The sequence below is a fragment of the Oikopleura dioica genome, chromosome 2, assembly GCF_907165135.1.
Source record: "Oikopleura dioica chromosome 2, OKI2018_I68_1.0, whole genome shotgun sequence".
In the NCBI taxonomy this organism is placed as follows: domain Eukaryota; kingdom Metazoa; phylum Chordata; class Appendicularia; order Copelata; family Oikopleuridae; genus Oikopleura; species Oikopleura dioica.
In genome coordinates this window covers 8,215,732-8,242,525 of record NC_137292.1, presented here as the reverse complement: position 1 = coordinate 8,242,525, position 26,794 = coordinate 8,215,732, and the positions used below count along the sequence as shown (strand labels likewise).

At 40.8% G+C, this 26,794-nt stretch overlaps 15 protein-coding genes across 17 annotated transcripts; 12 read left to right on the top strand and 3 right to left on the bottom strand.

Annotated features, from left to right (window-relative positions):
* Positions 1-18: 18 nt before the first annotated feature.
* On the top strand, positions 19-4,560 carry LOC145696786 (uncharacterized). 2 transcript variants are annotated; one of them, XM_081773876.1, is made up of 6 exons: positions 19-1,848; positions 1,885-3,466; positions 3,519-3,656; positions 3,698-3,757; positions 3,811-4,204; positions 4,252-4,560. In XM_081773876.1, exons 1-6 carry the CDS (start codon positions 21-23, stop codon positions 4,471-4,473), a joined length of 4,224 nt encoding a protein of 1,407 aa, XP_081630002.1. In that variant the 5' UTR covers positions 19-20; the 3' UTR covers positions 4,474-4,560. The 2 variants fall into 2 exon arrangements, with proteins under 2 accessions (XP_081630002.1, XP_081630001.1); XM_081773875.1 differs by having other exon boundaries at positions 19-3,466.
* Positions 4,561-4,588: 28 nt separating this feature from the next.
* On the top strand, positions 4,589-5,537 carry LOC145696070 (protein CFAP276-like). The gene is made up of 4 exons (XM_081773057.1): positions 4,589-4,647; positions 4,694-4,806; positions 4,850-5,151; positions 5,357-5,537. Exons 1-4 carry the CDS (start codon positions 4,644-4,646, stop codon positions 5,451-5,453), a joined length of 516 nt encoding a protein of 171 aa, XP_081629183.1. The 5' UTR covers positions 4,589-4,643; the 3' UTR covers positions 5,454-5,537.
* Positions 5,538-5,547: 10 nt separating this feature from the next.
* On the top strand, positions 5,548-6,204 carry LOC145696071 (uncharacterized). The gene is made up of 3 exons (XM_081773058.1): positions 5,548-5,718; positions 5,764-5,820; positions 5,990-6,204. Exons 1-3 carry the CDS (start codon positions 5,556-5,558, stop codon positions 6,190-6,192), a joined length of 423 nt encoding a protein of 140 aa, XP_081629184.1. The 5' UTR covers positions 5,548-5,555; the 3' UTR covers positions 6,193-6,204.
* Positions 6,205-6,227: 23 nt separating this feature from the next.
* LOC145696065 (uncharacterized) lies at positions 6,228-7,651 on the top strand. The gene is made up of 5 exons (XM_081773051.1): positions 6,228-6,388; positions 6,430-6,918; positions 7,147-7,296; positions 7,341-7,396; positions 7,446-7,651. Exons 1-5 carry the CDS (start codon positions 6,233-6,235, stop codon positions 7,531-7,533), a joined length of 939 nt encoding a protein of 312 aa, XP_081629177.1. The 5' UTR covers positions 6,228-6,232; the 3' UTR covers positions 7,534-7,651.
* On the top strand, positions 7,609-8,943 carry LOC145696064 (coiled-coil domain-containing protein 42 homolog). Its single transcript, XM_081773050.1, is given in 5 exon segments — positions 7,609-7,736; positions 7,812-7,949; positions 7,997-8,153; positions 8,196-8,683; positions 8,752-8,943. Coding segments are annotated over 5 exon segments (999 nt in total). The 5' UTR covers positions 7,609-7,685; the 3' UTR covers positions 8,917-8,943.
* Positions 8,944-8,988: 45 nt separating this feature from the next.
* On the top strand, positions 8,989-9,963 carry LOC145696068 (GTP:AMP phosphotransferase AK3, mitochondrial-like). Its single transcript, XM_081773055.1, has 4 exons — positions 8,989-9,173; positions 9,215-9,436; positions 9,485-9,640; positions 9,700-9,963. The coding sequence occupies exons 1-4, from the start codon at positions 9,033-9,035 to the stop codon at positions 9,832-9,834; spliced, it is 654 nt and encodes a 217-aa protein (XP_081629181.1). The 5' UTR covers positions 8,989-9,032; the 3' UTR covers positions 9,835-9,963.
* A 194-nt stretch (positions 9,964-10,157) lies between these two features.
* LOC145699043 (poly(3-hydroxyoctanoate) depolymerase-like) lies at positions 10,158-11,205 on the bottom strand. The gene is made up of 2 exons (XM_081776292.1): positions 11,002-11,205; positions 10,158-10,953 (listed from the first exon to the last, which is right to left on the bottom strand). Exon 2 carries the CDS (start codon positions 10,595-10,597, stop codon positions 10,175-10,177), a length of 423 nt encoding a protein of 140 aa, XP_081632418.1. The 5' UTR covers positions 10,598-10,953; positions 11,002-11,205; the 3' UTR covers positions 10,158-10,174.
* Positions 11,206-12,762: 1,557 nt separating this feature from the next.
* Positions 12,763-14,359, top strand: LOC145696423 (trypsin-like). Its single transcript, XM_081773453.1, has 2 exons — positions 12,763-13,112; positions 13,158-14,359. The coding sequence occupies exon 2, from the start codon at positions 13,670-13,672 to the stop codon at positions 14,306-14,308; it is 639 nt and encodes a 212-aa protein (XP_081629579.1). The 5' UTR covers positions 12,763-13,112; positions 13,158-13,669; the 3' UTR covers positions 14,309-14,359.
* Positions 14,360-14,556: 197 nt separating this feature from the next.
* LOC145696859 (uncharacterized) lies at positions 14,557-16,812 on the top strand. Its single transcript, XM_081773961.1, has 5 exons — positions 14,557-14,676; positions 14,722-14,877; positions 15,132-15,798; positions 15,925-16,553; positions 16,607-16,812. The coding sequence occupies exons 1-4, from the start codon at positions 14,630-14,632 to the stop codon at positions 16,078-16,080; spliced, it is 1,026 nt and encodes a 341-aa protein (XP_081630087.1). The 5' UTR covers positions 14,557-14,629; the 3' UTR covers positions 16,081-16,553; positions 16,607-16,812.
* An 870-nt stretch (positions 16,813-17,682) lies between these two features.
* LOC145698910 (anhydro-N-acetylmuramic acid kinase-like) lies at positions 17,683-18,729 on the top strand. Its single transcript, XM_081776148.1, has 5 exons — positions 17,683-17,785; positions 17,882-18,053; positions 18,102-18,218; positions 18,375-18,612; positions 18,655-18,729. Exons 3-5 carry the CDS (start codon positions 18,158-18,160, stop codon positions 18,692-18,694), a joined length of 339 nt encoding a protein of 112 aa, XP_081632274.1. The 5' UTR covers positions 17,683-17,785; positions 17,882-18,053; positions 18,102-18,157; the 3' UTR covers positions 18,695-18,729.
* A 10-nt stretch (positions 18,730-18,739) lies between these two features.
* Positions 18,740-19,573, bottom strand: LOC145698909 (uncharacterized). Its single transcript, XM_081776147.1, has 5 exons — positions 19,513-19,573; positions 19,247-19,464; positions 19,102-19,185; positions 18,962-19,009; positions 18,740-18,879 (listed from the first exon to the last, which is right to left on the bottom strand). The coding sequence occupies exons 1-5, from the start codon at positions 19,529-19,531 to the stop codon at positions 18,781-18,783; spliced, it is 468 nt and encodes a 155-aa protein (XP_081632273.1). The 5' UTR covers positions 19,532-19,573; the 3' UTR covers positions 18,740-18,780.
* A 992-nt stretch (positions 19,574-20,565) lies between these two features.
* Positions 20,566-21,569, bottom strand: LOC145696902 (acireductone dioxygenase-like). Its single transcript, XM_081774007.1, has 3 exons — positions 21,318-21,569; positions 20,974-21,275; positions 20,566-20,882 (listed from the first exon to the last, which is right to left on the bottom strand). The coding sequence occupies exons 1-3, from the start codon at positions 21,403-21,405 to the stop codon at positions 20,739-20,741; spliced, it is 534 nt and encodes a 177-aa protein (XP_081630133.1). The 5' UTR covers positions 21,406-21,569; the 3' UTR covers positions 20,566-20,738.
* Positions 21,570-21,767: 198 nt separating this feature from the next.
* On the top strand, positions 21,768-23,952 carry LOC145697173 (trafficking protein particle complex subunit 4-like). The gene is made up of 7 exons (XM_081774335.1): positions 21,768-21,941; positions 22,139-22,333; positions 22,381-22,873; positions 22,915-22,998; positions 23,079-23,265; positions 23,539-23,663; positions 23,710-23,952. The coding sequence occupies exons 3-7, from the start codon at positions 22,666-22,668 to the stop codon at positions 23,772-23,774; spliced, it is 669 nt and encodes a 222-aa protein (XP_081630461.1). The 5' UTR covers positions 21,768-21,941; positions 22,139-22,333; positions 22,381-22,665; the 3' UTR covers positions 23,775-23,952.
* A 12-nt stretch (positions 23,953-23,964) lies between these two features.
* LOC145697172 (chloride intracellular channel protein 2-like) lies at positions 23,965-25,942 on the top strand. Of its 2 annotated transcripts, XM_081774334.1 has the most exons (6): positions 23,969-24,053; positions 24,570-24,694; positions 24,838-24,992; positions 25,046-25,155; positions 25,201-25,391; positions 25,478-25,942. In XM_081774334.1, exons 2-6 carry the CDS (start codon positions 24,575-24,577, stop codon positions 25,607-25,609), a joined length of 708 nt encoding a protein of 235 aa, XP_081630460.1. In that variant the 5' UTR covers positions 23,969-24,053; positions 24,570-24,574; the 3' UTR covers positions 25,610-25,942. The 2 variants fall into 2 exon arrangements, with proteins under 2 accessions (XP_081630458.1, XP_081630460.1); XM_081774332.1 differs by having other exon boundaries at positions 23,965-24,053; positions 25,046-25,391.
* A 34-nt stretch (positions 25,943-25,976) lies between these two features.
* LOC145698081 (uncharacterized) lies at positions 25,977-26,730 on the top strand. The gene is made up of 3 exons (XM_081775286.1): positions 25,977-26,178; positions 26,219-26,397; positions 26,442-26,730. The coding sequence occupies exons 1-3, from the start codon at positions 25,993-25,995 to the stop codon at positions 26,728-26,730; spliced, it is 654 nt and encodes a 217-aa protein (XP_081631412.1). The 5' UTR covers positions 25,977-25,992.
* Positions 26,731-26,794: the final 64 nt, after the last annotated feature.

The following is a 26,794-nucleotide window of genomic DNA, read 5'->3' as shown; positions in this document are numbered from 1 at the left end:
TTAAAAAAATTCGTTACAGTATGTCAAGTTACAACAGTCGACTTCGGAACCAAAGAAATGGATCGTCAGATTCTATACATCAGAATCAACAGATGATAATAACCAATCTTCAAATGAGACTTGCGCAGGTGGAAAATGAGAAAAATGTCTTGCAAAGAGCGCACGACATGTACAAAACACTTTGTACGGATCAAGCGAGTGATGTTCAAAAAGTCAAGGAAGAAAACGCAAAATACAAAGAAAAGCTAGAAAAACGAGCGAAGAGAAGAAATGTTAAAGAAGCGCCATTCGATGCTTTTGCTGACCATTTTGCCATGACTGATAAGTTGGAGGAGCAAATTGAGATGTACAAGGAACGACTGGCGGAGAAGGAAACCGAGTTTGAAGAATTAAATCAGAGGAAAAGAAAAATAGAAGAGGATAATTCGAAATTACTTAAGCGCCATTCTGAGCTGCGAAAAACTGCATTGCGCGAGTTTAAGTTCGTTAGAAGCCAACTTGCCGAGGCCAAGTCAGAAGTTGACGTTCTCCGTCTGCAGTGCCAGACGAAAAAAGAAAGGATGAATATGTACCATTCAATCTACCTCAAACGGTACAGATACCACAAACAAGTGAATGAAAGCGAGGCGGAAAAGCATAATCGAATGAGGTTGGAAAAAGAAGCTGCGGAGCGAAGATACTCGAGCGAGCAAAACGGATTGATAAGAGGAGACCAGTGGGATGAAAGACAGTACTTTCGGGTTTTCTTTGGCAAGGATCATGCTGAAACGCAGACGGAAAGAATCAAAGTCCGGTCGGCTGGAGTAGCAACAACGGATGAGAACTGGAAAAGACTAGAAAATGATTTTGAAAGGCTTCAAATCCAAAAGGCGAAGGAATACTACGATAAAAATATGAAAAGTGTGAAACCAGATGATCTTCGAAAAGTTTTCACAGACGAAAAGAAAGTTCAAACGCTTGATCTTCTATCGCCAGAGAGACGCTCTTTTGCAACACAAGCTGATATTCCAGTATCTTTCTCTCCTATTCAGGTATCAACGGTACAAGATATCATGAAGAAGATATCCGAAAAGTACAAAATACATATCGTGAGAAACGACGAAGTCAGCGATGCAAAGGTTACCACTCTTTTGACAAGGAATGCTTCATCATCCACAGCTGAAGATCAAACTTCTGGGTCTAAATTGTCAAATGCTTCTGAACATATACCAAAGAAAGCTGATTTTGTGGAAAGAGAGATTTCCTGTGTCGAAACAGAACAGCGCTCCAAGTTGAATCGAGAATTCAAAAGGATTGAACTAAGAAAACGATTGTCATCGACAAAATCAGACAGTGATTCATTTTCACCAAATCGTGGATCGCCGAAAAAACGACCGAAACTTACAGTCACCTCATCTCCTTTGAGATTGACACGTCAGGCGAAACAGAATGCGAAACAATTTCTTGGAATGCGTGGCAAGACAGAAAAAGACACCGTTAATACGTTGCCATCCTTCGACCCAGTTACGTTGGAATTCTCGGAGCACTTGGTGCGCATCGAAGAATCTCAAGAAAGACTTACACCACGTCGCTTTGAAAAATTTGCAACGGACTTGACTTTTGGAGAAACACGTGATGAGTCGACAGAATTGACTGAAGGGGCCTTGGCGAATGAAATTCTGATACAACTGAACTCAGCGGAACCTCAATCATCTGACAAGTCAGAATCTGAGCGAGATTGGACGAGTGCTGAAAGCTCTATTGAAAGCTGCACGGAAAGTGGAGATATCGACACCTCTGAGAAAGAGGACGGCGAGCTTGATGACACAATTGAAGAAAGTGAAGTTGAAGCATCGATTTTGGAAGAAGGTGAGATTGAAAATTCAATTGAAGAACCAGTTCCAGAGGAAGGGAAATACTCTGGGCACATTCAAGAATCACAGAAGAAAGTTCAAGAAAGCAAGGATGAAGAAGAAGATAAGGAAAAGGCTGCATCAACTAAACAATGGGTATCAGGAGAACTTGATCAAGGCGCAAGTCGACCTTCTGATAAAGCACAGTTTGGGGATTTATCTGTAGAATCTAAAACCGTATCATCTGATGAGCAAAATTGTTTAGATGACCGAAATTCATCAACCGTATTCTCTCAATCGGCATGTGTACTTCCTGATACCAGTTTCAATGCTGAGGATAAAGAAAACCAAAAAAGTTTACAGAGTCATATTTCTGCAGATCCTCTTTCGGGGCTGACACTTTCATCCGAAAGCTCAAGTGCGACAAGTGCTGAAGTCATCGATACATCTTCAAAAACGTCTTCTGGATCGCAAGAATACTCAGTCAGTCAATCTTCAATCACATCTCTCGACGCGGCATGTTCTCTTTTTGGTAAAAATCTTTCACTGATCCCAGAATTTCAAGAGGATTTGGAAATTGAAGAAATTCCAATGGATTTGAATGATTCCAAAACATCTGTATCAGCAGAACCTGCCTTACAAATCGATGATTCTTCCCAGAAAAGTGAAGCGCAAATTTCAATCGAAGAAATAGCCTCGACCGATGGCTCAAGAAAACGAGCCAGCACTCCTGTTCATGACGATACGCTTTCCTCAGTCGCGTCGATTGAAAATAAAGATGTTAGCATGGACGAAAGTCAAGACAAATCTGACTTGTCCTTGAGCTCTAACTCGTATTCTTATCAAGAAGTTCCAGAACACTCAACGTCGCTCAGCACTTCTAATTCCTCAGAAGGAAGTAGACTGGAAGAAACTGTAATTGAAAGCACTGCGACCGAACAAAGCACTGTCGATCAAAGTACAGAGCTTTTCGCTGAAATTGATTCTGCATCAACTTCTCGGAGACCAATTGTTATCGACTGTCGCGCCGCCACTGAGTTTGATTATACAGTTGAATTAACGAATGATTCCTGCAGTATTAGCTCCTTCTCAAAAGACCGATCCAACGAGAATATTGAGCAATCATCGTCGAGTGTCTCTGAGGGGAAGTCGCAGGCATCTTCGAAAGCCGTTAAATCTCCTGCCTCTATTTCCAGAAATCTGACTGTCAATCAAACGACGCCAGACAACTCTTTTGAGCTTGGGAAACCAACTGGCAGTGCAAAGAGAAAGTCAACGACTCCGCAAAAGCTGGATATTTCCGAGCTACCATCAGCAAAAAGGAAGAAAGCCGCGGAAAATCGACGGTTGCGCAGATCAAAACGAGGATCAAAGAATCGAAAGCCATCGTCAGAAACAGACGATGATCATAAGTCAGTCAAAGAAAAGCCGAAGCGATTGAGCCCAAGACAAGCAAGAAGGGAGAAGCAAATTCAAGCCAAGCCGAACCTGGAAAACACCCCTCCAAATAAAGTCAGAGCGGTGAAACAGTTACAGCTAGAGCCGTCCTCAAACTCAAACTCGCCTCTTTTTATTCCAAAGAGTTCCAACATTGACAAACAAAGAGTTCCTCTCACGACTCTTACCAGACTTCCGTAAGTAAAAAGAGTTTGAAAGAAGAAAAATATGCTGAAAGCAACCATTTAGATGCACAACTTCTGAGGAAAAAATCACATCAGAAGATGACGGCATAACTTACTGTCGAAGTGACCAGCTCTTCCAAAATACGGCTTCACGAAGAATACCATCTGTGAGAAGAGCAAGCGAAGCTTCAGTAGCGGGCCCGTAAGTGATTACTTTATCGATAAGTTGCTAGTTTTATTAAGTGGTGGAAGTGAAGGCTTTGATCCGACGACTGACGATGATGCCGCACGCAGTGGATTCAGGTAAATCTTCTAGAGCTGCTGAATATGTTAAGATTGTTTTTTTTTTCATTTAGTCCGATTCGCGAAAAAATCCGACAAGTTGGGTTCCAAGAAACAATGAAAGATCTCGGACTCGATTTGTCCATGAACACGAGTTACACCACTTCTGGATCGCAAACCCGAAGCAACAAAGAAAAGCAAACTCCGACAACGCCAAAAACAGGGCCAAAGGAGCAGTACTTCCGAGACCTCGGACTGGACCTATCTGCGTCTCGGGAGCCGCTCTCGACTGGCGGGACTGTTGCTCAAACCAACTGTACGCAAGACACAGCTGAGAAGCTTCAAGCCAGGCGCAATTTGAATTCGGAAAATGGATTCGGCCCCAGCATTAACCAAATTGAAAAACAATTGAAAGATCAGGAGGAAGTATCCGATGCCGCGGAAATGATCCTCTTCCTAATGGAAAAAGTACAAAATCTGAGAACTGTCCACCTCTTTACGTAATTGAACTTTAGAGCAAGTCCTTTACAAGCGCGATGCTGGAGCCAAACACAGATCTGCTGCGAAACCTACCAACTTACCTAGAAAACGTCTGCGCTTCGACAGAGAAACTTGTCCCAGACCTCGTTCCCGCTTTCGCCCCAGTGATTAACTGTCCTTCTCCCGCTGGAAGCTCTCCTCCGGGCTATTCATCAGTCGATGAAGATTCTCTCTCTGAGTATCCAGTTCAATCTTAATAGGTCCGGTCAAATATTTCCATACATTCTAACATTTCCTTATCTTTTAACTCCTAACAGATAATTTATCACTGCCAAAGAAAAAAACATTACTTTAAAAATCCTCATCTCTAGAATGTCCGTTATTTTCAACCCGTTTTTCGGAGGAAAATCAGTTTTGTCGTTTAAATATGGGTAAGCAGTCAATTTTTCGATTTTCTATTTCCCATTTCGTTTTTAGGTCTCAATCAAATTCCAAGTCCTCAGCGGGATCCTTATCCTTACCCAAAGTTGGAGGGTGACGAGCAGTTCCACGCGCCGCAGCCTGGCAGAAAGACTGACTATCGAAAAACTGTGAGTTTACTAACAATTTTTCAGCTTAAAACCGTTTGATAAGGATGTTGGAACTCGTCTTTTCGACACACCAACGCTATCCAGCGCCCGTCGCGAGATCTACCACTTCAACCGCGACGCGCCAATCGATTGTCTCGACTTTGAATTGAAATCCGTATACGACCACCACAACGATTTCCTCAAGAATCAGCCTTACGTGCTCAGACAAAAAGTGACCAGCGGCAATCCCGATGGTGTCATCCTCAAGAATAGAGTACAGACAAACGTTGACGATGAAGAAGATCATAAGATTAATGATCATGAGAATAAGCTTTTACGGATTGTCACCGGATCAGTTGATACCAAGTAAGTAAACAAAAAAAAAACGATTCTAGAGATGAGAAAAGATTAACTCTCTTCCGTTGATAGCGAACTAATCTATACTTTGCTCTGATTGGTCCTTTCCAAGCTCGGCCAATCAGAGGGAGGATAGAAAGAGTCGTTATCGGACGATGTCGCTGTTGCTATTTTTCTTGAAAATATAGCTAAAATCTAAACGAATTATCTTCAGAAACTCACCTCATCCAGGAGCGATCCATTCACATCACAACGCCACGACCAACCGAGGATACTCCCGAAAGCACAACGGTGGTTTTTACTCCATTTAAACATGTACCTAACTGTATTTCTGAACAAAAATACTGTATAATGGAAAGTCACTGAGATCATGAATAAAGTGTAAATTAACTTTCGCGGTTTCAGAGTTCTTGATGTATTTATCGGTCAGACTGAGTAGGGGTGGAAGATCTCCGTTTTTGCAAAAGAAGCTTTATGAGATTACGCGAGCGACGCATATTTTAAAGAACGGGCAGCCTTGGGAGGAAGTGAAGGGATATAAAAGCGGTGTCCCGCAGATTTCGTTCACGAATATTGGTAATTAAAAGTATAAATTCTTGTGTGTTTAAAATGATTTTGTAGAGGATGAGAATACAAAAGCTCGAGAAAATCTACAGCAATTCGAGCTTGAATGCTTTGGGAGGCTTTAAAAATTGTTATATTGGAGAGAGAATTTACGTAGTTTTATGATTTTATATCGGCACGTCACATATTTTTACCCGCTCTCTCCTTAAATAATAGTCATAAAATTTAATGATAAAACATCTCAAAGTTCCATTATTTAAATTATTTTAAAGCCCATATATAGCACATGAAACTAATTACTGGACTGCCAAGCATGCTGGCAAAACTACGTCAGAGGATGATCTCGCCTTCGATAAATGGAACGTAGAAAAGAATAAAAAACTGTTCCTTCTCCAATCCCGAGTTGCGAATCCAAGCCCGTTTAGGGACCCATTTAAATGGATTCTTACAAAGTTATTGCTATTTTCTTATGGTTATCGAAGATGATCCATGATTTTATTGTTTGTTGAGAGTAAAGTTGTTCAGAATGACGACGTCTGATGGACTTTGGAATCAGCTCGGCGCGTCGGAGCTTATCGAATCATGTGGACCAGAGATCGCCGAGGTGCTTCACCAGGTCGATATGATGGTAGAAGCAAAACGAAGCGAATGGGAAGCGCAGTACAATAAAGCTGTTCAGAATGTAAGCGCTTGTTCTTCCTTCAATTTATCTTGAATTTTTAGGAAAAAGCTGCAAAGCTGAAAATTCAAAATCAACAACTTGAGTATGAAAATCGCATCAAGCAGCTTCGAGTTGACATGGGAGCATTGAAAGATGCGTATTTAAAGCTCGAAAAGCACCACAACTCGCGCCCGGATAAATACAGACGAATAGTGCACGCGAAGAATAAAGAGATCACCGATCTTCAAGGGAAAAACGACCGGTTGCTCGAAGAGATAGCAGTACTTAAGGACGATAAACTCCGGCTCAAGGAGCAGTTGAAAAAGAGCGAAGAAAAGTTCAACGACGAGCGAACGAAAAACATCATCCTCGAAGCAGATTCCATCAAGAATAAAGAGATGTCCATCGAGCGTGATACTGTTAACGAAAATATGAAAAAACTACGAGCAAAATACGAAAACCTAAAGAAAGCGCTGAAAGATATTGAAAAGGAGAATACGCCACCGAGGGAAGATATTCCAATTTCAACTATTACGCCTGCTGTACCTAAGGTGATGATCTTCAAGGGATAGCACGTATAAAAAACAAGTTTTAAGTTTAATCACAAGGTGATTACTTTTGATCGAAAAGATGAACCATCTTAAAATATTCTTTTGGAATAGTTTCAATTTTATTGTACCACTGGAACAATTGGTCCCCTTATTAACAATTGATTATTTTTATGTATTTATTTACTTTGATATTGAGTTTATTTTATGCATTCATGTCATAAATATTAGCTGAACTTACCATTACCCCGAGAATCATCTGTCACACCTGCAACATCTGAAGCGGGAACACCGCGCAGTACAACTTCAAACAACTCAGTATATGTCGTTCCAATCCCTGTTTTTGATATTGATGACAACGAAGAGAATCATGACCTTCCAGTGAGTTCGAAAGCATTATTTCATTCAGATAAGAGTGTTTTCAGGCGTTCTCCCCGCGCGCTGAATCGCGACTAAATCAAATCACTCAAAAGTACCAAAGGTAAAACTTAGAAGTCCCAAGAATCGGCAAATTTAAATTCCTTCAAAAGCGAGGACGACGAATTCGACAAGATCTTCAACGCGAAAATCGACGGCCACATCAGCGAGTTCACCGATTTCATCAACGCGCTCAACTGAAATACCACCAAAAAACACCTAAGTGAACCCTTTTCTCTAGAATCGCATCCTGTTTACACCTTGCTCTGCTCCAAACTTTTGCACATTCCCAGTTTGCAAGACACCTTCTTCACGACGAGTGCGCGTTTCATTTTTTTCCACTTTAGAAGAAAATGAGCGGATCGGGGACGGTGAATTTAAAGGATTACTTCAAGAATTTCGATGTAAGTAATGTCTATTTTCCTCACCAAAGCCTGAAACTTCCGTTCTCTTCCTTGATTTCAACCGGTTAATTCTAGGAAAAACTGATAGTCAGAGCCCCGCACAACGATGACGCCGATATTACCTCAGCCACTCGTCTTCTTGAGGAGCGACGAGAAATGGCAGAAGTAGAACATGCACTCGTCGCGCAGAAAGAAGAATTCCAGATGCGCATGGTAATTATTTTATAAATGACGATCCGTTATCAATTTTGGAATTGCAGGAAAGCCTGCAGCAGAGGACTGAAGAACTAGAGCGAAAAGAAAAGCAGCTAAAAGAGAGCCTTTTAAAATTCGACAAGTTTTTGAAAGAAAATGATGCCAAACGAGCAAGAGCGATTAAAAAGACCGCAGAGGAGCGAGAAATGTGCAGAATAAAAGGTGGTTCTTCAATTAATTCTTTTCTAAAACTTGCTTATTTAGACAAGGAAATCGTCAAACTTGAGAAGCAACAAGAAGAGCTCATTTCTCGCCGTGCCTTGCTCAACAAAAAGCTAGAAAAGCACGAGGTGTTCGCGAAATTTATGCAAAAAGTACTGGACTCGTCGGAGGAGTTCTCAGAAGTACGCGAGATCATTGATCGATACAACACCCTTGTTGCCACTCATTTGGATCTCTTGGATCGCGAGCAAAAAATCAGGTAGAAAAACTATTCAAGCTCGTTTATAATTAAAATACTATTTTAGGATAACTCAGAGCAAGAAAGAACGCGTCTACTACGATTCACAGAAGAGAAGAACAACCAAATTCTACATTATAACAATCAGCTGGCTCAATTACAGACAAAACTGGACAAGGCACAGTCGAACGCGGTGAAATGGGAGTCAAAGTGGACGCATATCCAGAACACTGCGGCAAAGAAAACGCTTCTTCTTGGTCGCATCAAAATCGCAACTCACAACCTTTACCAGGTCAGTTATCTTCTCTTCCCATATTGAATTATGCTTGTAAGACCTAATTTAAATGTATTCTCGTTCAGCTTGTATGTAAACATTCTCGCGGCTCGGTGAACCCAACGGACAACACCGTCGTCCAGCTGGAGCGAATTCAAACATTCATTCAAGATCTCACCCAAATCACCAACGAAATCCGCCGCCAAGAAGCCGAACAGCGCGAAAAGGAAAAAGCCAAAAACAGAGATTAAGAAACACTTTCATCCTGCTAATTGCTCATTATTATTTACTCTTACTTTTGTATACTTACAGAATATATTTTTATACACAAAAACACCAAAAGCTGATCCATTGTTTCTAAGGGAAGATGAAGTTGACTGTTGCTCAACAGCTTCGAGCTATTATCATGGGTGCGCCTGGTAGTGGCAAGGGAACCATCTCCGCTAGAATCACTAAAAACTATGAGAAGATGGCTCATCGAAGCTCTGGCGATATGCTTCGAGCGCAGGTAGAAGCATGGAAAAAAGCTTGCTTTCTAATCATAATCAGGTCGAAAAGGGATCCGGGGTCGGCAAAGAAGCCAAGAACTTCATGGATGGCGGTCAGCTCGTGCCCGATCATCTTGTCACAAAAATCGTGATCAACGAAATCCCCGATGGACCATTCCTCCTTGACGGTTTTCCACGAACCGTTGTCCAGGCCGAAGAGCTCGGCAACGCTGTTGAAATCGATGCCGTAATTGATTTAGACGTACCCTTTGATGTCATCGAAGTAAGCAGCTTAATCCGCGTGGAATTAACTAGGGAATTAATTTGCTAGGAGCGACTTACATCACGATGGGTGCATCCTGGCTCTGGACGTGTCTACAACACTGGTTTCAGCGATCCAAAGGTGCCTGGCAAGGATGACGTTACTGGCGAAGATTTAATTCAGCGAGATGACGACAAGCCAGAAACTGTTCAGGCGCGACTCAAGGTTTGCAATAAAAGATTAATTTAGCCGAATATCCGCTCATTTTAGCCTAAAATTTTTAGGTCTACGAAGACACTTGCGGTCCGCTCCGAGAATTCTACGCAAAACAAGGCAAGCTCCACACTTTCTCTGGAAACGCTACTGCCATTATCTGGCCCCAGGTTGAGGAATTCCTCAAGAAAGCCTACAAGGACTAAGAAATCGCTTCAGAGGTCAAGTTTCTGTCAGTTCAAGTTCGACATTAGTGCAACATTTACTTATTTATTCGTTCAATTAGATCTTTTATCTGACAATTATCTTTTGATGCAATAAATTATTACATCATATATCCTCAAAGGGGATGAAACTCAAAGAATCGTTTCTTTAGGGAATTTCGTCCCTTTTCCCATTCGTTAAGCGGCTTAATTGCACTTCCAGAAGGACTCTTCGTTAAATTGGGCATATTAAATTTGACGTAGTAGAAAATCTTCACAGAAGTTCCAACAAGGGTTATTTAGAATTATATTTGAAGGTAATTTATTCAAATCAGCTGGTGTATTAGTTGTGGGTATTTATCCAATCGAGGATGAGCTCCGGAGACTCGTCAAGCCATCTATGTCCAACTCGATCCCGCAGAATCCTTCGATTTGGGATCCAATCTCTTCTGTTGAGCTCGCGATCGTAGTCAACGTTTGCGCTTGGAATTACGACAGGATCTGTGCTTCCCTGTAAGATTTGAGTGGGAGGATGCAGATCAATTAATCTCTTTTCGAATTCATCCAAGTACTTGTCGCAAATGCCATCGCAGTTGTAGTAAGAGCCAGCATTGATGGAGAGGGAGCTGAACATGCCAGGATAGGAAAAGCCCATTCTGCTGGTCATGAAACCTCCAGAGCTGAGTCCAGCTGCGTGGATTTTGTTCAGGTTGAATTTATATCCGTGGAGGCCGCGAGAAAGCTGGGACCAGAGGTCGATGAGCATTTCGTGATCGGAACTTTTGTCCAGTTGTCGAGATTGTTGTAGCCAGGAATATTAGTGAGCCAGTAAGCCCATTCGCCACCGTCTTGATTATCTCCAAGAGCTGATGCTGACGGGGCAAAAACAGCATAACCCGCATTAAGAAGAGCCTGTGTGACCCTTACTTTATTATTCTGACAATAGTAGTCATCTTCTGTTCGAAAAGAAGTGATCGAGCTAACTGTCCAGCCGTGGTAAATCATGACTACGGGAATGCCATCTCCATCGTCGAGATCTGAGTGAGAAGGAAGTGAGTACCGGACGAGTCTTTTGTTTGCTCGCAGCTCCGCGCAATTGCAGAGGGTTGTTTCCGCATCAAACTTGAATTACTATGTCTCCCTCTCAATCGAATTAATAATGCCACTTACCTGACATCGATCTCTCCCATCCATCGAAAACGAAATCTCCTCACATCGCCAGTCGATTTGCTTACCTTTTGGTACGTGTTTTGCTTTTTCTAATTCCATCATTTCACGTTGAAATTTCATCCCTTCAAGCCACTTAGCCAGCGCCACATCATCGCTAAATCCCTCTGGTAGAATTGAGGGATCAAAGAAATCCGGGTAATTATGAGTTTGCTGCGTTTCATGGATAAGTAATGACTAGAACGATTTCAAGCTTGATATAAAAAAGCGTCTCTACAGCGAATTCTGTATCCATTCATTTACGTAAGCTGCCTGAGCAATTGCAACATGAAAAGGCAAGAATTTCATAATTTTTGGCCGTTTACTAGTCTCGTGTTTGAACGTGCACAAATGCAGATTCCTCAGCTGCTGGAATTCTCATAATCAAAAAGTCTTACAAGATGATGCGTTCTAACATGTGTTCCTGATACGCCCCATAACGACGTTGCATCGAGTTAAATTCATGGAAAATGAGTGTTTATTCTAGTAGTAGTGGGAAAAGGGAGTCAGAAAAATCCATCGAGAAGTCCGTACTGATTGATTCGATCGAAGTGTAGTTTTTGTCTTTCAATAAATTTAAATCTGAACAATTGAACTTATTAGAACCTGTCTCTGTCAAGGACAATTTGCCCATGTGTTCCATGTTTCGAGTCAGCAGATCTGTCAACGTTAAAATCAGCCTGCAAACTGATTGGAATTATCATGCCGTCATATTTTTCAATGGACCAGCAATCGAAAGATAAAACTGAATAAGAAGTACTTTCATTTTTCTCTCTTGGTAACGTTTGATAAACTTTTCTCAAAACTCAGCTCCTTATATATATTAGATGATATTATCCATATTTTATTGGGATGCGCTGTATGCAAGCAATTTGTTTATTATAGCTAACTTTGGTTCTGAATATTCATTTTTCTCTACAATACAGTTGAAGTTTATTCCAGCTTAGAATATAAATTGAGTGATCTTATTCATACTTAACCCTATGCGTGACGCGGATGCACTCAGTGCATCCGCTCATGGTTTTCTTTCCATTTCTCTCTCAAATTTCGCCCGAATTCAAAAATTTAAAAAGAATAAGAATCTACGTCCAAGAGCACATCCAATCTGCTTCGTAACATTTTGAAAACAGATTTTATAATAACCTAAAAACGTAAAAAATGTCCTAATTTTACTATTTTTCGTCTCGAGAACAGCAATTTTGATGCATGTTACGTAACTTCGAGCCCGTTTCGCCGCCGAAGAAGGGGGTATTTCGGTCTCTGAGACACTGACAACAGCGAATTCATGCTGTTTTTCTTCTAAAATTGGCAAAAATGAGCAAAAAATTGTTCTAGATGGGTCGGATGCACTGAATGCATCCGCGTCACGCATAGGGGTAGTTCTGATCGTCACGCATAGGGTTAAATAGATGGCAGTTTTACGAACAGTTTACTCCGGCTGAACTCAAGTCTGAATATTCATTCCATTCAAAATGACTTCAATTTCTACAACAAACTAATGCAATTGTCAACAATTATTTTGATTACTTCGAATTTTTAGTCTATGATTCAAAGTAGTGTATTTATATTCAATCGTGTCTAATAATTACCAAGTGCTCAAATTCAAGCGCCTGGAGCATGATGTTCGCAATATAAACAATTTTGGTTTCCTCGTCTTGGTAGTACTGAAAACAAGAAATGGGTCCATATAATCTAGCTTTCGTTCGTGTCAGACCATCACTTTCATTCGCTCTATAAGAAATTCAATTTTCAATAGTATAGAGAAAAATGAAGTTGTCGCAATTTTTCCTCGCCACTCAGGTCGCCGCACATTACGAGAAGAGATATGAAGCCTTCGTTCCTGCAGTAAGAGCACAGAGAGCAGAAACCTGTGAATCAAAAGTAGAAGACACAAAGAACGAGTTTCCTATCGACAATGGATACTGGAACTGTCCAAAGCTTGGACAGCAAGTTGCAAATATCTGGTGCTTCCCAAGGTGCAATGACGGATTTATAAAGACTTGGAAAACTAAGCCAGGTAGAATTGCTCCGAAATTCGTCGCAAGATGCCAAAAATCACCGAAGATTGTTAAAAAGTAAGACAAAATCATTGTTTATAGATCCATTTATTCAATTTCTAGGAACTTACCAGCGGGAACTTCCCTCTCCTGCGCTCCTAGGCCACCACATATGTGTGAAGTCAAAGCAGACACAATCACTATTGAGGATGGAGGCCTCGTATTGAAGAATATCGTCAACCCCAGACGGGCGATGTTTAACGTCGTCTGCGAGGATGGAGAGATTAAAGGAGCAGTTCTCTGTGTTCGCGGAAATTTCAAAAAGCCATCGTGGAATAGGAATTTCTGGAAGAGATCTTGCAGAGGACAAGGCACTGAGGCACCAACTGAGCCTCCAACGGTGCCACCGACTGAATTCGCCCCACTGAGCAATTCAATCACTCCTGGTCTTCAAACTTGCTCTGAGGCACAGAATTTCCCCGAACTTACAAGTCTGTCTAGCGAAGAAAAATCGTCGGGGAGTAGAAGCCGGCGACAACGCTTGGCCTTGGATCGCCCACTTGAGTCTGCAAGACGAAGAAAATGATGCTTGGTGGTATTCTTGCGGCGGTAGCGTGATTGCCAACAGATGGGTAATGAGCGCTGCTCATTGTTGCGAAGGTATACAGACGATTTACGCCCGATTCGGAGATCTGCATCGATCTGCATGGGATAGCAACGAGTATGAGCTCCAAGCCACCGCCTGGTTTAATCATCCTGAGTACGGCTCCCGTGTCGCCGATGGAAACTCACAAAACAACGATGTTTGCCTCATCAAGTTCAATAATGATATCATCGCTTCTGATCCAGACAATCAAGTTCGACCTGCTTGTCTTCCAAAAGCTGATAAGGAACATGGTGCTGGCTGTTGGGTCGCAGGCTGGGGTACGACCAGCTCAGGGGGTTCCTCAAGTGCGACATTGCTATCAGTTGGAGTGAATATTCTCAGCGCAGAATACTGCGTTGCGAATTCTTACTTCTCTTCTCTTCAAGCAGATGATATCTGCGCATCCAAACCTGACATTGATGGCGATGGAAAGACCGATCCTGGCTCTGACGCTTGCCAGGGTGATTCTGGCGGACCCCTCGTCTGCCCAGTCGACGGAAAAGCAACACTCATGGGTGTCGTTTCTAGAGGACAAGGCTGTGCCTGGGAAGGATGGCCCGGGCTTTATACTTCGGCTTTCACAACTGATAGTTGGGTTCGCCAGACCGTCGCTGCTCACGGACTTTAATTTTGCAAAATCTTTCCTGTCTCCGAAATACCTGTATTTACTCAATAAAAATCTTTTAATAAAAACTCATTTTCTAAAGAGCAAAGTATGCACGTTGTTTCATTTCGACGTCTTCGATGACCATCTCGACCATAATTAGACAGGTGATAAAGAACTTGTCCGACGCTTGTTCGACATTCGACTGCGAGAGGCGCTAATGAGCAGGAGCGCGCGCCGCCTGAGCATTCTTGAGAGGCTTCAAATTATTGCGCAAGCTGGAATTTCGGAAATTTAACAACGAAGTTTTTATATATTTTCTAGAGAAAAAGCTCTTCAGTGGAGATGAAGAGCCAATTAGTGGCGATTCGATATCATGATAAAGAGCAAAGGTAAATATTCTTGCCATCTGAAAATTTTTACAGATAAATTTTCAGGAGAGCGATACGGCGATCATCTCGAGTTATCTCAGGAGTCTCCAAAATTATCAGAATAATGGTTGCTCTATCAGTAGGAGTACTCTGTTTTGTGTTCAAAGAATCGAGATTGCACCGACTTCAAAGAAGAACCCTGAAAGACGACTACAATTATGAGTAATTATTTCAAAAGATAAAATTTTATCACAAGAGAACCTTTTTTATTAAAGTTCGGTTTTTAGCTTCTATCGAGAATCATTTGTTTTTGTTGTTTCAAGCCAACAAGTGGGTACTTAGTATTATGTAAGCTACTCCCCGGAGGACTTCCCGGCAGATCTCAGCTGCGCGGATTTGATTTAACTTGAACACATGTAAACATCTTACTTCACAGAAAATTCTTGCTCGAGCGAGCAAATAATAAATCCGTTTAGATCTGTTGGATACTACGAGTATGGATACGTGAGTAACACTAATTTGCAGAAGATACAAACAACAAGTGTTCCATTATTGCTAACAAGGAGAATCGAAAATGGAGAATTTTCTATCGCTCATCAAAACAAGCTTGAATTCGTTCCTGAAACTCAAGAGACGACGACCACATCTCCTGTTGCAAACAATTCTTCGCCGCTGACAGTAACGACAAGTCCGGAAATGAACGGGCTTGCTATTCCCGAAGAAATGAAAAAGAAGCTCTCAGAATTCTACAAAATCGGGGGCAATCGACGACGCCAAGTCGCTCATGGAACCGAGATCCCGAAGAAGCGCTTTCCTCAAGTCATCATTGTCGGGGCGAAGAAGTGCGGCACAAGCGCGCTCAAGATTTTTATGAACTACCATCCAAAGTTGAGAGACACGCCTGGCGAGAAGCATTTCTTCAACCGGCCGACAAACTGGAAGATGGGATTCGATTGGTATTTGAATCAGATGCCCTACTCTTACTCCGACGAAGTTACGTACGAAAAGACCCCGGACTACTTCGACCGGCCTTTTGTTCCAGAAAGAATGGCGCAGATGAACGACAGCGTTAAAATCATCTCGATCATGTGCGATCCCGTGCATCGCGCGTATAGCCACTTTCTCCATGCTGGAGTGGTCCAGGTAAAGAGAGGCCTTCGCTGGAAGAATCACTCACTCCAGTCTCGAGTGCAGCCGCCAATTTCCCCCTCGAGATTGGGGGATTTTCTCACATTTTCAACTAAGCGCTCAATCAAAAGTTTCATTTAGAAAACGAAGGAGAAGGGAGAACTGTCAATGCCTGGCTGGTACTACTTACAGGGACATGGGAACTTTACGGAAGTCATCGAGATTGCAATGAGGAAGATTTTAAAGGGCTCATTGCTTGGGATTCTAATTTGTTTAATTATAGTTAAGCTTGAATAATATTCGAATTTAATAATGTTACATATTTTTTTGAATCGTTATATCAAGATAACATAAAATAGATATATCCTTGATAACCTCTAATTCGAATCCAAAACAAAGCCTGATGAATTAAGCTCAGAAGAAATCCGCCATCACGTGAAAGATTACTATTCTCGCTGGGATGCTCCTCTTTCAGAACGAGTTTATCCTCTAAGAATTCCCGATGTTTTACTTACTGGAGGCCTGTATCCTCTTCATATCGCGCAATACGCCAGGTATTTAAAACTTGAGAACATGTTGTTTTTAGACGCGTCGGAATTGACCGAGAATCCAGGCAAAGTGATGCGCAAAGTGGCCAAATTCACTGGCGTGGAGGAACTGATTACCGAGGAGAACTTTTACTTTGACGAAGAAAAGGGATTCTATTGCATGCGTCCACCGAGAGAGGTGTCCGAGCGGGGCGACTTCTGTTTGGCAGGCGATAAGGGCCGGTAAGTGTCCCTGTCGAGCTTAGAAAAATCATTACACGTTCTCCTACTTCTAGCTCAAAAAATCATACAGTAGATGACAAGACAAAGGAGCTCGTGAGGAAGTTCTACGCGCCGTTTAACCAAGAACTCACCGAGAAATACACACATCAAAATAACGACCATTGGAAGTGGTGAAAATTTGTAAATCAAACATCGTTCTACAGCTGTATTATCCATCCACTGCATCATTCTTCAAATAAATCTTTGATTTTTTAAATTTTATTCAAGAGAAATTTCAAATCTCGGATTAAAAATGATCGTCATGGGCATTATGACCGGGACGAGTGTCGACGGAGTCGTCAAGTTTTTAAACTAGTCGAAAATATTTCCTTTAACAGAAATCAATTCTTTATCTTACAAAAAAAACTTCGAAAAGACGTTGTCATTGTTGATTTCAAAAACGCAGACAGGACTTACGTTTACTAAGATTTTCCAAACCATTTGTGACGTTTTATCTTGTTAACTCAATTAAGCAATTTTGAAATTAAAACGACCAAGGTTCATCAATTTCCTCAGGTGCTTCAAGATGATATCAAAAGCTTAATTGCTGGAGAAAGAAAGTCTTGCGAGTTTATTTCAAACACTGAAGAAGCATATGAAAATCTACTGATTGAAATCGCCGGGGAGTATTTGCCACAGTATGAGATTCAATTAGTGGCTATTCATGGGTGAGTCTCATCGCCAGTCTGATGATCAGACTCTGATCATAGAGCCATTAGTTAAAATTTTTGATTGTCAGTAAGATAGTCTTTCTTCATCAAAGGGCTCCCAAAAATTAATTTCTTCCAACTTGAAGGCAAACGATTTACCATCGCCCGAGAACTTCAAAGAAACCGGCTCGAACCTGGCAAATTGGAAGGGGAAGAAGACTAGCCTCAGAACTAGGAATTCCTGTTGCCTGTGAGTTTCGTCAAGCTGATATTTTTTGGATAAAAAATCTTATGCCGCATCAATTATTTTTAATGATATTTAGAAAATATCATATTTTGACAGAATTTACTTTAGTACCTTTTTTATCCAAAGAAAGACTAGCAGGAAAGTTCACCAGGCAAATTTCATGCTGTGACATTGCAAAAAAATTATGAAATGTAAATTTTTGAAAGGAGGACACGGGGCACCTCTTATGCCAGCCGTGGAAAGCTCGATCGAATATTCAGAACCGGGGACAATTATGCTAAATATCGGAGGACTAGGTACGACTGAGCAATTTTTTGAGCGATGCTTATTTTCGGATTATCTTATTTTTGAGCTGGTATTTGATAAAATATGCTCTTAATCTTTCTCTTCAGCAAATTTATCTTTCTCCGACGAGTCTGGGTCAATCGGTTATGACATCGGCCCTGGAAACTGTTTGATAGATATTGCTGCGAAGGAACTTTTTTGGGTTGGACTTTGACGAGGATGGAAGACTTGCAAAAGAAGGGACAATTAATGATTCTCATCTAAGTCGCCTTCTCGAGGGTATATAAATAGTTTTGAAGTCTAAGTATTAATTGCATTCATAAATAGATCCATACTTTCGACTTCCTCATCCTAAATCGACTGGCAGAGAGTATTTCAACAAAATGATGATAAAGCAATTATTGGACGACGTAAAGGCCAATAAATCGGAGAAAATAGCAACAAGTAAGTTTAAATTGTAAAAGAGCACTAGAGTCTATAAGTAGTTAATTGCTTCACTATTGTTCTTTAATCCTTCCAGCCTGACAGTTCTAGGTGAATTCATCTTCGAGAAATATATTTAAATCACAAGATAATGCCTAACTTTAACCAGCAATTAAGTTACGGCCCTAACAACGGAGACGATCATAAAAGAAGTTGAAAAAATTGGGCGGAGTGCTCGCTTTTTGAAAGTTTTTGGTGGTGGAGCTCGGAATACGACGATCATGAACACACTTGAAAAACGACTGCCTCATTTGAAAGTTTCTGCTGCTGTTTCTAGTGATTTCAGAGAAGCACTAGGGTTTGCTATTCTTGGATACAGACGTTGGCACCGAATTCTGTCTGTTACTACTACTGGGTATGCTTTGTTTTCGCCTTGTTAGTTCTTAATTTTTCTCAGTGCTTCTGGACCCGTTTTACTTGGAGAACTATACGATTGACTCTCAATTTTTTCTCAATAAAGTCTGGTTTCTTTGATTACTTGATTTTTTTATTGGCGGATCAAGCTGAATTTCAGTCAGGAGATCTAAGAGTCGAGGCTAGATCCGATTTGGTCAAGCTGAGCCTTCACAGTATTGTAGAAATCTTCAGAATACTGTCGGACCCAATCAAGGATTTTCTGCTCCTGAAATTAGGTTTACAATTATCTCAGTCAGTGAAAAGATAGACATATGTTTGAAATATACTTCTGGAAAGTATTTAATCACCTGTTGCTCAAACTCAGCTGCAAAATCCTCAGCATTATTCACTGAGAACTGAAAATGATGTTAATTATCTGTTTTTTTATTGAATAATTGAATTTGAATGAATAATTCATTTGGAAAGACCGCTGGGTAACTAATTATACCTCTAGTGTTTTCGAGGACGATACGGCATTTCCATTGTTGCTTGCTACATCGGCGATAAGAGCCGGGAAGTTTGGAGCTTCGAACTATTTCGGTGATCGAAAAGGACGCTCGATAAAACATATGACTATTTTATTCGACCGGGACCTGAAATTGACCGTCAGAGAACCCTCCTCCGAGGCCCATCGCATCGAGTTGTTCGTTGATTTCTTCGCTGACGTCGGGAGTGAGCTGTTCCCATTCTCTTGAGTACTCTTCTCCGTTGCTATTCACATTGATAGAGCCTGGTCCGTTGTCCCGAGTCTGGACTTGGATGGAAATCTGTCGCGAAGCCGCTGGAGCTGCGATGCTTCCACCAATTAAACCTGAAGACATTCAACATAACTACAGTAGCAGTAAAGACTAGAATGTACCTAAAAGACCGAGCTTCATTGAATCTCTAAGATATTCCGTTCGTCAGATTTTTGGTTGTTGCCTTTTGCGGCATTTCGCTTCCCATGGCGCTTTTTATTAGTATTTGTCTTTGGAATTTCCGCATAAATACTTTCGCACACCAACATTTTCACAAGGAAATGGACCGTTGCCCTTTCAGCAAAGTTCATTTTCATACGTAGACGAAACTTTTCGATAGGTTTATATTATAGGTACGGTCGTCTTTGTTTTTCGAATTGGTATATAATACGTTTACATTCTTTATATAATTTACGCCATATTCCTTTGAATTATACAATACGTGCAGGATAGAAGTTGTATTCAAGACAGAAGAGGATATAAAAGGGAGAATCCTTTATTGCCTGAGCGCAAAAGAACTCATAAAATGCGAAGAGATCTGATAAGTACTATAGGCTATAGCTTCATAACATGACAGTACAAGTAACATAAAAATTTGACATCATCAACATACATGTATCTCTATTGCTGAACATTAATTGAATAAAAAAAAGATGTAACTCTCGACCGCCTCCGACCCTGTTCTCCCGCGCGCTCCATAATTGTCCCCTTCTGATAGTATATAAAACAGCCCTGTAGTACAACAATCATCACAACAAGCTTCACACTCTTATCTCAAACAAAACAAACAAACATGTCAGGCTACTCCAGCGTCGATGAAATCTTCCACTCCGTCATCAATGAAACATGCAGCAATGAAGACACTAGCTCAAACGTTTCCTTCGACAGTTTCGAAAGCGACAGCAATCACCAAAAAGATCTCCAGGACTACTATGCCCGATCTGATAGATTCTCTCAATATCATCACACCACTCAACCTGTAGATGTTTCCTCCTCTCTCTCGAGTTTGATGAAATTCACGCTAGAATTCATCAAAGACACTGAACAACTCAATGTCAAATACTGAAGATTCCCGTTTTCCAACGAAACTCAACTTTATGTTCTGTATAATAATTTAAAGTCTGATTCAATATCCGCTTATGCCAGCATTAATTAAATAAATCATCATAGATAAATTCTGTTTTGACAATTTTTTAATAGAAATCATCAGAAAGACTTCGTTATCGTAACTCAATTTGAGCATAAAAGACAATTAAATACAGTATATTCAATACTTAAAAGAGCGAGAGAAAAATTGGAACAGAGATTTTTCGATTAAGAAAAGCGAGGTTTTGGTTCAAAAATTTTTTCAAAGAGAAGCAAGATATTTTTGTCGAATCGGCATGTTTTGGATGTTTTCTTCGTTGTTTGCGCGATTTATCGGGGTCCAAACTGGGTTGCCTTCAAAAAATCGTATAGCTACGATGAAGTCTTTCAGATCTGGGACGAATCTTACAAGAAAATAAGCACTTACTCTTGACTATAAAGATTCAAGCATAAAAATGAACACTACAAATATTTCAAAAGTCTATATTTCCGTTCCTGTGGTAGATTCCAGCAGGGATAATGAGCAGGTCTCCCTTTTCGACCAAAATTCGGATCCACTTGTCATTCTTGTCCCTAACATCGAAATAGCCGCTCCCGTCAAGACATCCTCTCGCTTCTGGGTCATCGTGAATGTGCTCTTCCAGAAACATTTGAACCTTTTTCTCGTAATCGGGAAGAGTAGTTGGAGAGACGGTGATTTCATCTTGAAAGTTGTAGTTTTGATCTTTGACGATTTTCGCCAAATTTGGGCAAGAAGACTTGTTCGCTGCGTCGAATTTGAAAAGCTTGCATCCAAGCGCTAAAATAAAAGCCTTCATCAAAAGTCAATAATTGAAAATACCTTCAACGACGTCAAGTGCGACATTTTCCAGTTGGCACGGTTCTCTTGGATTCGCCACTTTTTCATCGAAAAACCACGCTTGAACCATCTTGTCTTTGCAGTCAGAATTCAGTCTGAAGAGGTTTGCCTAAAATTGACCCGCTATGAGAAATCATTGGTGCAATTTGAAGTCAAATATTTGAATTGAATTTGAAAAGGATTACTGTTAGAATCTACTGTAATATCACGAATAAAATTTATTCTAGCGAAAAGTTAATTTATTTTACATAACTTTTGGTTATTCTCCTCCTCTAAAGGCAAAATAAGCTTTTCTTTCTCATAAAAGATTACACTACCGTAAGCTATGCGGCATAGCCTATGCCTGTAACTCTCCCTGTAGCCCGGAAACACCGGAAAAAGTGCGCCTTACCGAGTTCGCGAGAAAGAAATTAACGCGCCCGGCCAATCAGCTCCGCGCGTTTGTCAAGATTTCCAACTCTCCATCCTTTTCGTCGATTTTTCAATTGAGAGAGCAATTTTCAGAAGAAAATGAATCGGATAATCGGAAGTTTTCGATCGTCGCTTTCAGTTCCAGCGAGAAATATTTCCGTTTCGACGAATTTGGCTAAAGCTAATGCAGGAAAGGTATGAAAAGACCATTTTTTTGGATTTTTGATTACTGTAAGTAGAGCTGAAGTTTCTTCTGATTAGATTTTAGCTATCAATTTATACTGGTAGAATCCAATAAGTTATATTTTTAGACATAGATAAAGAATCATTTTACGAGCAACATTAATAATGTTACATTATTCCAAAAATTTACCATAAAAATTTCTATTTAGGCAAAGAATTATGGCGTCCCCGGTCAAAATCGGAAGCAGTGGTACTGGGTCACCTTAAAATCAATGGCTGGAACAGGCAACACGATGACCTGGGTGCGTCACGAGAAAGATCCAAAAGTCGTCATTCTCCATCCAGATCCCAAACTTGACCCAGCCGCTTATCCAGATAGCAAAGTATTATGGGTGGAGACAAAGGTTCGTCCCTGTTCTTTTCCTTCAGAGAGATATTTGAAAATCTTCAGAGAGGCGAAAAAGTGTGGCCGTACAATTTGCGACAAATGAAATTTATTATGGGCCAGGTTGGAGACAAGCGGCTAATTAAGGACAATCCGCGGTACTCGGCACCGTGGCACAGGCCCATGGGAGCTGATCAAGTCGCTGAGAGGTTAAATACACTTATGCAGAACCAAGAAGAGAAAGTTAAATCTGCCTGACTGTAAATCGAACATTTCAATTGTTAAAATTTGACAAGAGCAACTTATTGAATCCTCGAATTCTTAAGATTGTACTGTAACTACTACTGTCAGATGCCTGTAGATCGGTTTTTCATCGTTTCGAAATCAGGAGGGTTGATTTATTCATACGACAACGCAGCAGCATGTCCAAGTGTTGAGCAGACTTTGGGCTTTCCTCTGCCTTTTGAGTTGGATGTCGTTGATGGCAAAATTGAGGTTGTTTACGGCGAGCAAGATGGAATCAAAACGGGTCAAGTTTTGTTGAATTACAATGAGCATGGTAAGGAGAATCTACTCTCGTTTTTATAACATTGATTTTAGAGGTTTCCGGGACGGTTGTGCGCGACGGGTCCCAAACTGGCACCCCTGTGCTAACCCTTCTCGCGGACAAAGCCAACTACCCAGGCAACGGGCGCCTTTAACGTCTTTAAATTTGCAGCTTTTAAAATGAAAAAGAGAGTTTCCACGAAAACGCGCCATAAAAGTAAATCTTCGTTTTGGACTTCCCAAAATGAGCAGCAATGAGAAAATCATCATGGCTTCGACTTTCCATACCGTTTTCGCCTTTTCGTGCCAGCTTTCTCCTATGACCGGCAGCTCGGGAATAAAAGCGATGGATTGTGGATCTTTTAAATTTTTCTGCTTCCAGTCTCCTACAGGGACGAAATTTATGTAAGTGATGACTATTTAAAATAACAGGAGGAAAAAGAATATGCGTTGAAAGAGGGGATAGACTGCTCTAGATAGACCTATTGAAATTGATAAAGAGAATCTCTTGAATAATGACCGTCGGTTGATGATATCTTAGATATCATATCTATGATGCAACCATCCATAAATTGACCCTCAGTTCTTCCATGTTAATATTTGGAGATTTTGTCCGAAGACAAGCGTAAACTCGATCATGATAGAGGCGGATACAATCAATTGATAAATGCATTTTAGTTGCCAGACAGACACAAGAGTAACCGATGAGCGAGCAGAATCTTTCCTCGAAAAGTGTTACGAAATCTACTCAGATTATGCCCTGAAGAATCCATTTTATAGCTTGGAAATGCCTATTCGAGCAGGTTATTCTCGTCTATTTCGATTGAAAAACTATTCTTTTTCTTTCAGATCTTTTCGATATCCATCTCAAATCGTCGATAGAGCTTGTGGATCGTCCTTTGATGCGAAGCTAATGGCCACATGTAGCAGAATGCGTTCTAATTTTACCGATAAGACTTCCTCATTATGTTATCTGTGCAAGAATACGTTTATCTGTCTGATTTCTTCATATCTTTCCTTTTTTTCAGTTTCCAAAAGTTTTTAATTGTTCATTTATAAACAGTATATGAATATATTAAAATATCATTATGATATTATATGATTCTATAAAAAAAAGTCCATTTTAGATTTTGAGATGTCACTGATCCTGGACCGATACGATTAATTCTAAGAAAAAAGCTGAATAATAAAAGGTAACTATTCATGACTTTATTCTGATCTGGAGCCGATCCATTTATTGATGAATAAAGGCCGAGTTGCTTAAAGTTGTTAAAAGTCTGAAAGAGAGAGAGAGGGGAGTTATTGAGCTCACGGGCGCGTGATTCCGGCCTCGGTTTTCCAAGCGCTCGTAAATCCTGGCTCCCTCTGGCTCTTGATCCTGCTCCTCGTCAATTTTAATAAGCCAGAAGATGAAGCCAGAATGACTAGAGATCCCTTTGAGACTCTTGAGAGCGAAATTCGAATTAGAAATCAATGAAAAAGAAATATCAAAATTACTAGTCTGAGAGAGAATAGCGCCTTGATTAACATTTCTTTTGTAGAGACCGAAGTAAACTTTAGTCTTAGAAAATTGAAAAAGACTGTTTCTTTTTTTCTTCAAGAGATAAATTGAACAAAAGATAAATTTGCTCTTCCGAAAAAGCATGGTTTTCCAAAGAAAAAAAGAGAGCGAATTTGAAAAAGTTTCATCTTTCATTTTCTATTTTTAGAAAAAATGGCGAGTGCTGAACACGATATTGTACTCTTCGTCAAAGCTGGTTCGGACAGGGAGTGTTTGGGATGCTGCCCTTTTTCTCAACGACTGTTCATGATTCTTTGGCTTAAGGGTACACAGGTCAGTAAGTGAAAAATGCCAATACTTAGTCTAATTGATCTGAGATCATTTGGGGTCAGATTCTGACCGTCAGAACATAAAAACGTGACCTTGAATGACCTTTCAACTTATGACATGATTGAGACCCTTGATGATGTTTTTAGTTCAATGTGACTACTGTGGACAAAACAACGAAGCCGAAAGAACTTGCTGACATTGCGCCTGGAACGAACCCCCCGTTTGTGCTTTTTGACGGAGAGGTGTTAACTGACATTCCAAGAATCGAAGAGTTTCTCGAGTCTAATCTTTCCCCTCCAAAGTAAGTACCATGGCTGCCATTCTTGCATTAATCTATTCTCCGTCATTAACTAGATACCCTTCATTGTCACCTGTTCATCCAGAATCGTACCTAGCGGGAAACGATCTTTTCGCGAAGTTTTCTGCGTGGATCAAATGCAAACCCGACCAGCCAAATTTACCAAGTATGAAATTCACAAGATTTTTGTTCATAAAACTTTCTTGTTCAGCGCTGATGAAGCGATACGTACTTGAACTAGCAAAACTGGACGCTTTCCTGAAAACGAGTCTTGATCCTGCTCAAGAATCGCGCCTTTTTATTGATGGCGATAGGATGACCCTGGCAGACTGTAATATTCTACCCAAATTACAGATTGCTCTCGTTGCTGGGAAAAAGTTGCACGACTTTGATCTACCCGAGGTAATTTTTGGGTTTTGGATGCATAATTAACGGCTGAGAATCAATTTTGCTGTCGAAGTCAACAGAAATAATCGCTGATTTCTAAGGCTTTCGACGGAATCGCAGCTTACATGAAGAACGCAAAGGCGTGCGACGAATTCCGGCAAACCTGCCCCGACGACGACGAAATCGCGTGGTACTATGGCGGACCTAAGCCAAAACCTACCAAGCGAGTTTGACACTCTTCTTCTTTTTAATTCATCGCAACCCTGAACCCTGTAAATATGATAGTAGAGATACAGTAGCTCTTTTACCATTCATTGTGAAACAACAAATAAACATTCAAATACTTCTGTTTTTCTATTCTTGCCTGTTTTCTAAGTTAAAAGCCTGCTCTCTTGCCTGTTACTCCTAAAAAGAAAGAAAAAAAGAAATCGTACTAAAAAGCAAATTTTCATCCGAGCAATAAAATCTTCATCCTTTTCATTGTTTGCTAAAAACCTCCAAAACATCCAATCTCAAATTGCACGCTCTTCTCAATCCAAGAACTCCAAAATTTCCAAATATTTCAAACACAGACTTCATTCATCTTTTTAATCTTCTCAGATGAGGATCGGGAAAGATGGATCTGGGACGAAGTAGATCCGGGGGAATCAGTCCTCGGCCAAAGCCCACGCCTCCCAAAAGAACTACCACTCTCTTACAGGATTATGAGAATCATCGACTTGCTCCGAAGCCACCTGTTACAGTACAAGCTGTTCAACCCCTCTCGCCTTCCAAAGCAACACCAAGGTTGGCGCGGGTTAAGGTTAGTCCGAAGAAGACTCCTTTTACTTACATTTCTGAAGTCCCTGAGCTCTCCCCAAAAAGAAGGAAATGCCTCCTTTGATGAAGAGATGGTGATAAATGAAATCACTTTCCAAAATATCTCCCGAGAAGAAGCTGAAGAAAAGCTGAGACCTCATCCGATTGGAACTTATCTTCTCAGAACCGGTGGAAAGAAGAAAAAATGCACTTACGCTCTTAGGTACGCTCAAGCTTTCTTTGAGCTTGAGAAAAGCTGTCTTTTAGTCTAAGAACAAGCTCGCCAAAAGGCTTTGATCATTACCGAATTGAAACTGATGGAACTGGCGATTCGTACTTTATCGAGCCTGAGTTCAAGTTTCCTGACCTCAAGTCGCTCATTCATCGATATCAAGAGGAGAAGCAACCCGTTCTTGCTGCCGAAATACTATATCCTCTCTTGACGCCAAAAAACTTTCAAAGGCAATTTTCGTCCACGCTCTTTTCCGACGATGATTTTACGCTTTCAGGAAAGGCTCTCTTCCGACCTCAAGCAAATGCATTCTCGATTTCTTAGACGCGCTTTTTTTAAGGTTGGGGTATTTAAATCTCCTACTAACTTCTTTTTAGGCCCGGAACAC

Bases quoted from the DNA above. Each gene is read 5' to 3' on its own strand.
- LOC145696786 (XM_081773875.1), top strand. From the start codon at position 21: ATGTCAAGTTACAACAGTCGACTTCGGAACCAAAGAAATGGATCGTCA. The intron at 3,467-3,518 runs GTAAGTAAAAAG...GCAACCATTTAG, and splicing joins ACGACTCTTACCAGACTTCC to ATGCACAACTTCTGAGGAAA. The intron at 3,758-3,810 runs GTAAATCTTCTA...TTTTTCATTTAG, and splicing joins GCCGCACGCAGTGGATTCAG to TCCGATTCGCGAAAAAATCC.
- LOC145696070 (XM_081773057.1), top strand. The intron at 4,807-4,849 runs GTGAGTTTACTA...CCGTTTGATAAG, and splicing joins AGACTGACTATCGAAAAACT to GATGTTGGAACTCGTCTTTT. The intron at 5,152-5,356 runs GTAAGTAAACAA...AATTATCTTCAG, and splicing joins ACCGGATCAGTTGATACCAA to AAACTCACCTCATCCAGGAG.
- LOC145696071 (XM_081773058.1), top strand. From the start codon at position 5,556: ATGTATTTATCGGTCAGACTGAGTAGGGGTGGAAGATCTCCGTTTTTG. The intron at 5,719-5,763 runs GTAATTAAAAGT...ATGATTTTGTAG, and splicing joins GATTTCGTTCACGAATATTG to AGGATGAGAATACAAAAGCT. The intron at 5,821-5,989 runs GGAGGCTTTAAA...GCCCATATATAG, and splicing joins ATTCGAGCTTGAATGCTTTG to CACATGAAACTAATTACTGG.
- LOC145696065 (XM_081773051.1), top strand. From the start codon at position 6,233: ATGACGACGTCTGATGGACTTTGGAATCAGCTCGGCGCGTCGGAGCTT. The intron at 6,389-6,429 runs GTAAGCGCTTGT...TTGAATTTTTAG, and splicing joins ACAATAAAGCTGTTCAGAAT to GAAAAAGCTGCAAAGCTGAA. The intron at 7,297-7,340 runs GTGAGTTCGAAA...GAGTGTTTTCAG, and splicing joins AAGAGAATCATGACCTTCCA to GCGTTCTCCCCGCGCGCTGA.
- LOC145696068 (XM_081773055.1), top strand. From the start codon at position 9,033: ATGAAGTTGACTGTTGCTCAACAGCTTCGAGCTATTATCATGGGTGCG. The intron at 9,174-9,214 runs GTAGAAGCATGG...AATCATAATCAG, and splicing joins GCGATATGCTTCGAGCGCAG to GTCGAAAAGGGATCCGGGGT. The intron at 9,641-9,699 runs GTTTGCAATAAA...TAAAATTTTTAG, and splicing joins CTGTTCAGGCGCGACTCAAG to GTCTACGAAGACACTTGCGG.
- LOC145699043 (XM_081776292.1), bottom strand. From the start codon at position 10,597: ATGCTCATCGACCTCTGGTCCCAGCTTTCTCGCGGCCTCCACGGATAT.
- LOC145696423 (XM_081773453.1), top strand. From the start codon at position 13,670: ATGAGCGCTGCTCATTGTTGCGAAGGTATACAGACGATTTACGCCCGA.
- LOC145696859 (XM_081773961.1), top strand. From the start codon at position 14,630: ATGAAGAGCCAATTAGTGGCGATTCGATATCATGATAAAGAGCAAAG. The intron at 14,677-14,721 runs GTAAATATTCTT...ATAAATTTTCAG, and splicing joins TATCATGATAAAGAGCAAAG to GAGAGCGATACGGCGATCAT. The intron at 14,878-15,131 runs GTAATTATTTCA...AAATCCGTTTAG, and splicing joins AAAGACGACTACAATTATGA to ATCTGTTGGATACTACGAGT.
- LOC145698910 (XM_081776148.1), top strand. From the start codon at position 18,158: ATGATGATAAAGCAATTATTGGACGACGTAAAGGCCAATAAATCGGAG. The intron at 18,219-18,374 runs GTAAGTTTAAAT...CCAGCAATTAAG, and splicing joins ATCGGAGAAAATAGCAACAA to TTACGGCCCTAACAACGGAG. The intron at 18,613-18,654 runs GTATGCTTTGTT...AATTTTTCTCAG, and splicing joins CTGTCTGTTACTACTACTGG to TGCTTCTGGACCCGTTTTAC.
- LOC145698909 (XM_081776147.1), bottom strand. The intron at 19,186-19,246 runs GTCCCGGTCGAA...TCACCGAAATAG, and splicing joins TCTCTGACGGTCAATTTCAG to TTCGAAGCTCCAAACTTCCC. The intron at 18,880-18,961 runs GTGATTAAATAC...ACCTAATTTCAG, and splicing joins CAGCTGAGTTTGAGCAACAG to GAGCAGAAAATCCTTGATTG.
- LOC145696902 (XM_081774007.1), bottom strand. From the start codon at position 21,405: ATGGTTCAAGCGTGGTTTTTCGATGAAAAAGTGGCGAATCCAAGAGAA. The intron at 21,276-21,317 runs GTATTTTCAATT...CTTTTATTTTAG, and splicing joins CGCACTTGACGTCGTTGAAG to CGCTTGGATGCAAGCTTTTC. The intron at 20,883-20,973 runs AGGAACGGAAAT...TATTTTCTTGTA, and splicing joins TCCCTGCTGGAATCTACCAC to AGATTCGTCCCAGATCTGAA.
- LOC145697173 (XM_081774335.1), top strand. From the start codon at position 22,666: ATGCCTGTAGATCGGTTTTTCATCGTTTCGAAATCAGGAGGGTTGATT. The intron at 22,874-22,914 runs GTAAGGAGAATC...CATTGATTTTAG, and splicing joins GTTGAATTACAATGAGCATG to AGGTTTCCGGGACGGTTGTG. The intron at 23,664-23,709 runs GTTATTCTCGTC...TTTTTCTTTCAG, and splicing joins GGAAATGCCTATTCGAGCAG to ATCTTTTCGATATCCATCTC.
- LOC145697172 (XM_081774332.1), top strand. From the start codon at position 24,575: ATGGCGAGTGCTGAACACGATATTGTACTCTTCGTCAAAGCTGGTTCG. The intron at 24,695-24,837 runs GTCAGTAAGTGA...TGATGTTTTTAG, and splicing joins TTTGGCTTAAGGGTACACAG to TTCAATGTGACTACTGTGGA. The intron at 24,993-25,045 runs GTAAGTACCATG...GTCATTAACTAG, and splicing joins TCTAATCTTTCCCCTCCAAA to ATACCCTTCATTGTCACCTG.
- LOC145698081 (XM_081775286.1), top strand. From the start codon at position 25,993: ATGGATCTGGGACGAAGTAGATCCGGGGGAATCAGTCCTCGGCCAAAG. The intron at 26,179-26,218 runs GTTAGTCCGAAG...ACATTTCTGAAG, and splicing joins CAAGGTTGGCGCGGGTTAAG to TCCCTGAGCTCTCCCCAAAA. The intron at 26,398-26,441 runs GTACGCTCAAGC...GCTGTCTTTTAG, and splicing joins AAATGCACTTACGCTCTTAG to TCTAAGAACAAGCTCGCCAA.